At 27.9% G+C, this 11,230-nt stretch overlaps 1 protein-coding gene across 1 annotated transcript; it reads right to left on the bottom strand.

Moving 5' to 3' along the window:
* On the bottom strand, window positions 1-2,412 carry LOC115701161 (proteasome subunit beta type-7-B-like). Its single transcript, XM_030628869.2, has 8 exons — window positions 2,124-2,412; window positions 1,680-1,821; window positions 959-1,055; window positions 799-868; window positions 613-717; window positions 410-508; window positions 222-318; window positions 1-134 (listed from the first exon to the last, which is right to left on the bottom strand). The coding sequence occupies exons 1-8, from the start codon at window positions 2,265-2,267 to the stop codon at window positions 58-60; spliced, it is 831 nt and encodes a 276-aa protein (XP_030484729.2). The 5' UTR covers window positions 2,268-2,412; the 3' UTR covers window positions 1-57.
* Window positions 2,413-11,230: the final 8,818 nt, after the last annotated feature.

Genomic DNA, 11,230 nt, shown 5'->3' with positions numbered 1-11,230 from the left:
ATTTATTCCATTCTTAAAACTTATTAGAAGAAATACTCATTTGGTTCTCCACACTTTTCACTCTTCCATTGAATTTCCTTCTTCAATTATTTCAGCCTTCTCCTTCAATGGAGTAACCTTTGTTGAAAGAACTTCTGCAAAATTCAATCAATTTGTAATATTAGCTAACAAGGACTTTAAAAATTAATTAAAGGCAATTCAAGTTAATTTGTGTGACTAACCAAACTTCTCAGAGAATTTATGTTCCTTATTTTTTTCACTGACAAAGGTTGGAGGATGATTGGGCATCAAATGGTTCCTCAAATACTCTGTGTGTCCCTGAAACATGTCATTATATTACTATGCATGCATGGTGATAAATGATACTTATTTCATTAATATTTTAAATGAAAATGAAAAAGAATTAAACCTTGGTTATTACGCAAATATCGACATTGCTTCCACTGCCCAAGTCGTTAAAAATGCCAGAGCATATTGCCTCACTTACCATCTTCACTCCTTCATCCCTCTGCACCATTCCATTCCATTATTAATACAGCAAATTGTTTAGTAACCAAATTAATGAAGGAACATGCCATATATATATATATATAAACACACATAATTACTTACAGTGAGCCCTTCTTTGTATTTAGTCTCAAATACTGAGATTGCTGCAAGAGAACCAGAACCCTTTGCATCAAAGGGCAATGTATTCATAGCACCATGAGGATCGATCTGCCAAAGCATAATGCAAACATTTAATTTCATAACTTTATTATTAAGGATTCTAAGAGTGTGAAAAGTATAATAACTTACAGTATGTAAATGAGGCCCAGTGACATCAACACCGCCGAGGATCAAAGTTGCTGAGATACTACCTTTATACCTAAAAAAACATGTTATTATTATTAGTTAGAAACATATTATAATATTTGTATTTTGAAAATATTAAATTAAAAGAATTACTATACTCAACTCCGTTAGATGTTTCCTAAGTAGATTCAGGGCAGTAATAACCCTTGATTTTCTTCCAGTGTTATAGGCATGAAGCACTAGTTGGGAACTGACCAAATCTACAAATTAAAACACAAACATATATAATGTAACAAATAATCATTCCCAAACTGAATTATTTCAACCTTCAATATTTCATACCATTAAAGACTAATCTTCTTATTATCAAAATCAAAGTCATAAATCATAGGAATAGTGTGAAAATTATTACACACTAACATCATCTCTAATAGAAAATATATAAAAACTATGTTATATTTGGTGTAAAAAAAACTTTGTGATAGATTTGAATCAAATTTTTCGCATTGTGCTCTAATACACAATTATAAAACTTGATGTAAATTTTAATGTCAAATTAATATGTTTTATTAAAAATATAAAAACTAATAATTTTATAATCAAAATTTTATTATTATTTTTATATATAAAATAATAAAAAAAAATATAAATACATATATATGTAAATAAAAAAATAATACATCTATAATAATATAAATATTGCATCATAGCAAATGTTGTGTCAAATTTACTATCATTTTTGAATAATCATTGGAGAATTTTTATTTTTTTTTCTAAAAAAGCAATATTTTAATTTTTCATTACTTATTTGCATATCCATTAAAAATGCTCTAACATACTAAATCACATTGTAAGATGTTCTTCATACAGAGCCACATATATACCTGTTACCGCCTCAGTATCAGCAGCAATTCCGGCACCACAACAGTAAATTTCGGGAGCCATATAATGAATTTTTTCACAGTTCTTATCACAAACTATGGGACCTTCAGTGGCTCTTGTATCTGCACCAAGAATGACACCATCCTGATCAAGAAAAAAACAAAAAATCAAGTCAAATTATTAACATTCAAAAGCACAAAAATAACGTTTACTCGATCTCCAGTTTTCCTGAAACATCCCTACATATTTCATGGTTGTTGTGCACTTAGGATGAATGATAAACTAGTTTGGTTAAATTTTTTTCCACCATTTTGATGTTCTCTCAACTTTGATTATTATCAATAAAATTGTTCAAAAAAAATAACAATGGCATGGAAGTTCAAGCATAAACCCTAGCTAGCTAAGCTACAAATCAAAACCAATTAGTCTTAAAAATGAGTGTGTACCTGAAAAACTAGACCAACAATGGTAGTACCAGTCTTTCGAAAAGGCGGTGGCTCTAAACCTTTCTCCGAAAGCATAGCGTTTCTTCTGCAAAGATCATAACTGAACCCACCCTTGGGGTTGGATGTGACATCACTCTTCGACATTATGAGCTGAGAGAGAAAGAGAGAGAGTTGGAAGAGTATAAACCCTAATCGATTTGAGAAGAAGAAACCGATTTGAGAAGAAGATCAGTTGGGTTGTTCCTCTTAAAAGAACCACCAGTCTCTCCTCCTTTTGCTTCGAGGACAAGAAAAGGAAATCATCATTTTTAGGAAATAAGTTTTAGGGAATGTTTCTTGGACAAGAATTAAAACAAACCTTAATGTTTTTAAAATTTATATTTTATTTAATAAGATAATTTAGGAACGTTAGTTTTTTTCAAAAAAAAAAGCTACATTTTTTAATGAGCAATGAAAATGGAAACTTGCTAATTTTTCTTTCAAAATAAGAAACCTTATTACAAATATTTTTCTTAGAAATAGAGATGGAGAAATTATAATTCAACTATAGGTATTAATTATTAATAAATAATAAATAAATATGATTTTTTAAACTGTTATATTTTAAAAATTGCCACTAAATCAATTTGTTTATTTTTGAATAAAGGTAAACTTTCATTAAAAATTGCATACTCATATTCTTAAAAAAAAAAAAAACTGCAAAACTAGAAAGCAAAATATAGTTATTGAATAAGTTGACAATGCCTGCTATAGTGATTTATTATAGAGTTTTTAGTTGTAGGCAAATTATGATAATTTTTGTTCCCAAAAAATAAGACTGCTAACAAAACTGAATAATAATTAATCCTAAATATATACTATACTCTAGAACTATAGAAGAATAATAATGTAAAAAACTGAAGAAAATAAATCACAAAAAATTTAACATCAAAGCTTATTAAACTAGCACAAAATGTTAATCAAAATACAGCTAGTAAATAAACAAATACACAATATGAGCTATCAGAATTACACGACATGTACTTATTAATTATTAATTAGAACATTTTCTGCTTTTAATCTACAAAATCAAATTGTTGAAGCAAATATTAATCAAAATATGAATATTTTGTAGTCAATAAATTTCATTATGAACAACATAAACATCGATAAAAGTATCATCCAAGTTACAAAGAAATCTGAGAATAATTAGAGAATATATATATATTATAATGCAAGTACTGAATTTTTAGTTTAAGAATACAATTGAGCAGTTAATTGAGAAAGCTACATATATATAGTAGCAATGGAAAACACATCATTTTTTGTTGCTTATATTTTGCCAATATTATGAATAATTAATTTCATCCAAACACATCGAATATACTTGATCAATGTGTAATTAATAATTTCATATACAATTGAAGACAAGGAAATTAATTTTATATTATTCTTTTATCTTTTTTTTTTTGACAAAGTAATTAAAATCACTCATGAATTTACGACGCCCACGTCTGCTGGCTGGAACCTTCTCGAACCAGGATAGCTCATCGTCTAACCGCAGAGCATGCTTTGCCAACCATGAGCCGCGAAAATCTTAGAGCGAGCCCCATGGGACAAAACTGCTCCCGGAAATTTAGACAATAAAGCTATAACATCTTCAAAGAACGCTCCTAACTCAATAAAATACTGAAGTTCCACCTGAAAAAAAACATAAAAATAGCATAAAACTTTAATTAGAAAACTATTCAAACTGAAAAGAATCAACCAACCACCAAAACTAAACAGCTAGATCTCCCTATAAAATACTAGAACTAGCCAAAGGGATTACCCTTTGGCTAGTTACAACTAAATTATAACATTATATTTCATAACCTTCATAGGATACCTATTCCTTAATTTTACCCTTTTAAAATCAAACATAAATAAAATTTTCCTTTTAATACCTATTATTCCTTAAATATTCAAAATATTATATACTAATTATTTCATTTTATCTCTTAAAAATATTACTTATTTATAGACTAAAACATGTCAAAATCCTTAATAAGTCAAATTATTTATTATTTTATTTATAGCGTAAAACATAGTATCTATAATCTTTATTCAACCTAAATTAAACTAAAATTGTATTAATATCCTTAAAACTTAATATTGCAATTTTCACATTCAAAAGTACCATTTTCCTATTACCATTTCATCATACATTTAATTAATAATATTAAATTAATATTAATTAATCCAATTCGGTATTATGACATACTGCTTCCTTAATTATTATTTAAATAGATAACCTCCTAATTATTATACCATTCAAATTATTATAAAAACTATTCATATTAGTATTTTCCTATACAACTAATAAGGCAATAATCTCAATACTTCATTAGCATTTACTTTCCATTTATTTCAATATCTTTCCAAAAATAAAAATAAAATAAAACAAAATATTCTCAATTCACAATTAATGTCCCTATCTCCAATTTATTACAAAATCCCACATTTATATTTATATATCAAAATTAATATTATGTTATCTATAATAAACTCATATTTATATTTTATATACCCAAAATTAATATTATGTTATCTATAATAAACTAATAAGGCAATAATCTCATAATTATATACCATAATTGTTAGCTATTAAATTTTATAATATTTTTAAAATTCATGATATCTTATAATTTTAATCAATTACCCTAAATAATTAGGGGCCAGCCATAGATCATGCGCAAAAACCTTAAAAGGCACCAAAGCCATAAATAATGGCGCAGCTCATCCTTCAAATTTGTACTTCCATTTCTTCCACCAAAAAACTAATAACACTCATCCAGAAGTTCTTTAAAAATACAAATAATATAATAATTTTGGTACATTCCCATAATATTGAGAACAAACTAAATTTTCATAATAATTTGCTTCCCAAATATATCTAAACCAATATATTAACCATTAGTGTTTCCACCTCCCTTTATTACAAGATCCTCAAGATTCTTATTCTTCATTTTACTTAATTAAGTACAATAATAAAATCTGAATACTAAAATTCCAAACACTTTTCTTTTATGCTGAAACTTCCTAAAAAATATAAACCAAAACATAGCTAATAAGAATTAGCGTTTAAAGTAAAACCTCTTAAACTTTATTTCAGTTTAAAATATTCTTTAAATCATAGCTTAACCAAAATAATCCTTTGATTCCGACTAATAAATCTGTATAGTGCATAACTTATTAACTTTAAAATATTATTGTGTCAAAATTTTCTTATGCATTCAATACCGAAAAACGTGAAAATTTAAACAAACTACCCTAAATAATTAGGGGCTCAACCATATAATAGGTGCTAAAGCCTTGTAAGGCGCCAAAGCCATAAATAATGGCGCAAAATAGATCAAAATAAATATAAAACAAACCTATAACAAAAAGAAAACATTGAAAAAAGAAAGAATATAAAAGAGTTGTGAAAAAAGAAAGAAAAACATTGAACTTCTTTGCAACAACAAACGATAGACAAAGAAAATTAAAATAGAAACCTCTTAAGGTAACTTGAAGAATGAATATGATCAAGAGTCTTCACTTTTAAATAAGACAATTGATGATTGAAAAATGTGAAAGAAAAGAGAATAAATCAGATCCACTGGAAAATGACAAACAAAGGAATTGTAAACAATGACTCTGTAGAGTAGAGTATTAAAGGAGTGCTTAGCTTAGAGACTTATTCTTGGAGATGATTCCATAAGAAATAAGCAGATCCTATAACAACAACAGAAACCAGTCAGTACCTATTCCAGTTCAGGTTGACGAAGACGAAGACTGCACGCTATAAGAGAGACCCTGCCAATGGAAGCTTGAATAGAGTGAAGAAACGAAGATCCCATGCAAACATCTTATATTTGCATATTTAATCTTAAAAAACATAAAAAGAAACAAAAAAAAATTCTTTTTAACGAAAACCCAATTCATCGAGCATTAATTTTAACAACACAAAACAGAAAATCATACATAAATATGAAATTAAAAAATGATAATACTAAAACAGAAGCACAGATCGGGTGAAATAAAGAGATCGAAAGAGATTATGAACCTGTTGAAATGCGAAAAGCAAGATGGAAGTTTAGAGGGTTTGTGGTAAAATAAGGAATGTTCTAATTTTGAGGAATGGAATATCCAAAATAAGAATTCCTTGTGATACAATTATAAAGAGAAATGTATTATATATTATTCTTTTATCTTTGTAGTTTCCTCTAAAAAAAAAATTCAAAATTTAGAATTTAGCCTCTTTTAAATTTTCTTTTCAATTTCTTTTTGTCCCGTAAATTCCAAATTTTGTTCCGTCCCTGGAATTAATCACTATATAACCTAATCATAATTCATAAAGTAATGGAACAACGTATATAAACCTGATCTTATTTCATTTTATTCATTTATATATAATTGATTAATTATACGTAGTATATATATTATAGTTAATTTCATTTATAAATAAAAGTACTCCAATATTTAAGCTCATATAGATAGTGTTATTACATGAAAGTGATATCATTACTTTAGTATAAATTATGTAATGTATCATAAATAAAAATAACCAATGAAATGAAAAAGAAAGTAGAAGTTATCCAAATATATATAAGACTACATATTACAATTTGGCACTAACTCATATCTGTATCGTATATATAATAATAAAGCATTGGATTTACAAACAATAATCAAATCAAATTTATTACAACTTATTAAAAATTTATGTTATTTAGTTTATTATTATTTCTATACTTATTAGATATTCCAAATCACAAACAAATCAAAATTAAAATCTGAAACTTGTAATTTCAAATATTTACAATATATATATAGAATCATCAAAAACACCAAATTAATAAACTCATAACCTTATTATTTTAATTTGTATCTCCCATAAAATTTAACTTATTAAAACATCAACCACCACTATCCCAATTGGTCGGTCATCACCAACGACGGCCATGAGCCACGGCCGACCTCTCTATGCTCGCCAACCATGACCCCGGACCATGTGATGATACTCTTTGCGCTGACAATGCTAGTTGTTCATCAGCCCAAAAATCTTGTCGTTGTGGACCACAATTTTCATATAAATTATTATACTGGTAATTATAAGAATTATTACTGTTATTTTCCTGAAAATAGTAGTAATAATAAGGATTACTACTATTTCCTTGAGAATAGTAATAATTATAAGGAGTACTACCACTTACTTGTGAGAGGTAGTAGTACTGTGAACATGATAATCGTGAAGATGGCCATGATAACGGTTGTTGTAATTGATGAGTACTATAATTACTCATGACAAAAGTTGCCTGAATGGTCGGTCGGTTTGATAAAGGGCGTGCACTTGCCTTAGCGACACTACAATCGCTTATTTGTGCCACCGAAAAGGCTGAGCCTGATGATGTCAAGCTTGAACGCGATGACATTGTGTTCTAACTTCCTTAATCTTCTTAGTTCTCTTTATAGGAAAACTAGGTTATTAATTAGCAATACGCTAAACAATTAATTTTAGCTAGTAATAAAAATGTTTGGAAAGCTCTATATAAGTTATCTCCTAAATGTTTTTTGAATGAGTGATCATTGTGATATAATACAGTTAAATTTATAACCCCATGTCACATATAACACCTAATTGTTAATAATATCCATGGCTTGAATTTCTCTAAACTTTCGTAATAATAAAGTATCTAAAATTTAATATATATTTGACTTGAAATTTTCTTAAATGAGAATATGTAGTTAATATACACGTTGGATATTGCATGTGCATAAATATATTTTGATCATGTCACAATATTTATTGTAACTAAAGGTAAATTTGTGACAACTTGTATTTAAAATATTATATTTTAGTCACAACTTTTTGTTGTCACTAAACGTCATAATATGTTATGACTAAAAAATTATCACTAAAAATTTTTTTGTAGTGAATGGAAAAGATATCTTGATTAGACTACAAACTATTATTTTAACTAATTGCTATTAATAAAATTTCATTATTTATTAAAAAAATATATATAAATATAATTTTTTAAAAAATAAAAAATAAATTTAAACCGGCGTATAATATATATATCTTCGTAGAAAGCTACTTGCCAAGATAGGTAGCATGCATCATGACGTGGTTAGATACATAAATGCTTAATTATAACAAGTTAATTAATTATTAAACAAAGTCTTTCTTAATTAATTATGACTAACATCATCAATTTATCAGAATGACTTTGAAACAGTAAACAAATCAGTCTTTTTCATCAAAATTATATATGATATAATTAAGTAAAGAAAGTAATTACAAGGCTTTTTCGATGCAACGTAAAGGAACATTCAACAAATAATTTGTTATATTTCTTAAATATTGCTGTGTGATTCATTCTCTTCATCTTACCATTAATATTCTTTAAAAAATTACTTTGAATTAGCCTTCATATAGAAAAAGGAAAAAGACAGTTTTTGCTTATATAATTGAGATGCTCATAGCTAGCACCGATTCGGGTGAAAACTTTTTGCCGGTGCCGATTTACGCTAACAAAAGGTAAATTGTTGACAATTTTTAGTGATGAATTGTGAAAAATCGTATTTTTTGCAAATGTTAATAATTTTATTAAATTTTAGTAAAAGTACAACTGTAACAGACTACAGTAACAAATTGTAATCTTGTCACTACAGAACACAAATTTGCAGAATCAAACAGAACTAGAAATAAATGAATGCAGAATTTTAAAAGAAAAAATTGACACAAGAGAATTATATATGGCATCAGTATTCTTTTCAAACACTACTAGAACGAGGTCACGCTCAAAAAAATAAAATCAATTAGTAAAGTATCAAATATTGCAAAAGTGATTGACTTAAACAAATTTAGACTCTTTCTAGTGATTTTTCGCAGCCTTTTGTAATCCATCTTGCTAATCTGATCTCTGAAACACACCAAGTAATAAACTCCCTTCAGCTATTGATGTGTACTTACTTCCTCCTAAAGTAAGGCTTAAACAAATCTGCTCCCGAAAATATATGCTCACTTCCTCCCAAATTGAGACTTGGAAAAGTCTTCTCCTGACACGCTTGTTCAAAGCTTCTCTTCAATCTATTCTATGAATAATATGAGATCATAACAAGAAAATTAAAATCTAGTTAAACACTCTAGGTTTTTACAAATGAAACACTCTTCTCACAAAGGTAGATATGAAAATATGAGCCTCGAAGAGATAAAAAAACATTAGGATGCTCTCTAAGTCCTAATTATAAAACATAGCAACCCCAAAGATAGGCACAAAAACGATTGCCCAACTATACAAAACTTTCTTAAAAAATTTCCTGATTTGCAGTAGAATCGAACTTTGCAGCAGTAGATCAAGACTAGAAATGAAACTTTTTAAATTGAACTAAGATCACGAATTTAGACTTCAAACCTGCTAATAAAGTTTGTTTGATTTGCTAAAAACATATCAAAACAGAATTTATCAATTAGAAAAAAGGAAAAGTCAAGTTTCTCAAAAATAGACAATATTCCATAAAGAGAATTTCTTCTCTTGGAAGAAAAGATTCTCAAACAAATGCAACTAGCTGAGAAAAGAACTTCCCATAAATTAAAAGAACAATTAGAGGCATGAAATTAACACAATAAAATCAATTTAATTGCTCAATAAAAATATGCACATTATATCAAAAATATTTTGTCAACTAATTTGCTAAAAAAGACTTAACAAATTGGACCTTGATAAAAGAAAAAGTGAGAAAATTCTAGCGTGAAAATTGGAGTTGGTAGAAAACTTTTGCCAAGGCATATTTGCATCGGCAAAAACTTATTAAAACGATGTGTTTCGTTTTAGGGTTAGTGAATCATTTTTTACTGGCGCTTTTGTAGACTTTTACTGGTGTAACGAATTACGTTGGTAAAAGCGCTTGATTAAAATCGAAGGCACGAAAGCCTTCTTCCCCATTTCTCCTCTCTCTCTCTCTCTCTCAAAAAACAATGAAAAAGGAGACCATTATTTTCCCAAAGGGACCCTCCCGCCACTATCGTTGCCCGAACAATTTTGACCGCTGCTCCTCCCTCTCTCAGTTAAGGTAATTTTTTATTTTTTATTCTTTTAAATATTTATGTTTATATTTTTTACTTAAATTTGTATAGATAAGTATTTTGTGTAAAAATATGTAAGTTTGTGTATATATAATGTATGTGTATGTGTGTGTATGTGTATATGTGTATCAGTATGTATATTTATATGTATATGTATATGTATTTATTTGTGTGTTTGAGTGTGTGTATATATTAGTTTATGGCATATTGTATATTTTTGTGTATAGTATTATAATCACTACAACAAATATTATTTTTAGGGGCGACAAATTTTGAGGCGACATAAAATCGTCTCTAATAGTAAAGGAATTAAAAGTTTTCCCTCTTACCAAAAGACCAGGTGGGAATTTTCCCATGTACTTTTTCTTTTGAGTTTTGTCGGTTCTTATATGTGCCGGTAAAAGTTACATCTGTCCCTCTGAAACAAATTAAAATGTGAGTATTCTCCTGCTAAAACTGAGGAAATTTTACCGGTGCAAATATAAAAAACACTAAAAAAAGTATTTGCACCAAAAGACAGTTAACTTGGCAGTTTACCGGCGCAATATTTTGTGCTGCCATAAATCATTTTTACTAGCGTGTATTATATTTGCACTGGTAAAAGTTTTAGCTTAAAATCTTTGGCTCTCTTATGCTCCTTCTTTTTCGGTGCATTTGGTTAACTACGCTGGTAAAAGTTGTATTTCTTATAGTGTCAGGAAAATAACTTAATTGAATCTGAATTAGTTGTACAACTTCCACAATTAGATGATATTTATGTCTCTCGTGATGTTAAGCCAATTGAAGTTCCAAACATCTGTCGTGTAAATCTTGACACTCAAGGTTTAAATAATTTCATTGTTGATGACATAGAGGAGAGTTCAAATGTCCAAAAACGATTGTAACAATAAGTAATGATGATGATAAGTAATGATGATGAGGAGGACAATGACGTAATTGTAACAATATTGTAATAACAAATAATAATTTACAAAATATTTTACTATTTTTTTTTGAAAGAAAATAGTAAACTTTA

The sequence above is a fragment of the Cannabis sativa genome, chromosome 8, assembly GCF_029168945.1.
Source record: "Cannabis sativa cultivar Pink pepper isolate KNU-18-1 chromosome 8, ASM2916894v1, whole genome shotgun sequence".
NCBI classification, from domain to species: domain Eukaryota; kingdom Viridiplantae; phylum Streptophyta; class Magnoliopsida; order Rosales; family Cannabaceae; genus Cannabis; species Cannabis sativa.
The sequence above is the reverse complement of the archived record's forward strand: the minus strand, read 5'-3'. Positions and strand labels throughout refer to the sequence as shown.

Coding starts and splice junctions, on each gene's coding strand:
- LOC115701161 (XM_030628869.2), bottom strand. CDS start 2,267: ATGTCGAAGAGTGATGTCACATCCAACCCCAAGGGTGGGTTCAGTTAT. Junction 1,822..2,123: donor TTGTTGGTCTAGTTTTTCAG/GTACACACTCAT, acceptor TTTCTTGATCAG/GATGGTGTCATTCTTGGTGC. Junction 718..798: donor CTGGGCCTCATTTACATACT/GTAAGTTATTAT, acceptor ATGCTTTGGCAG/ATCGATCCTCATGGTGCTAT.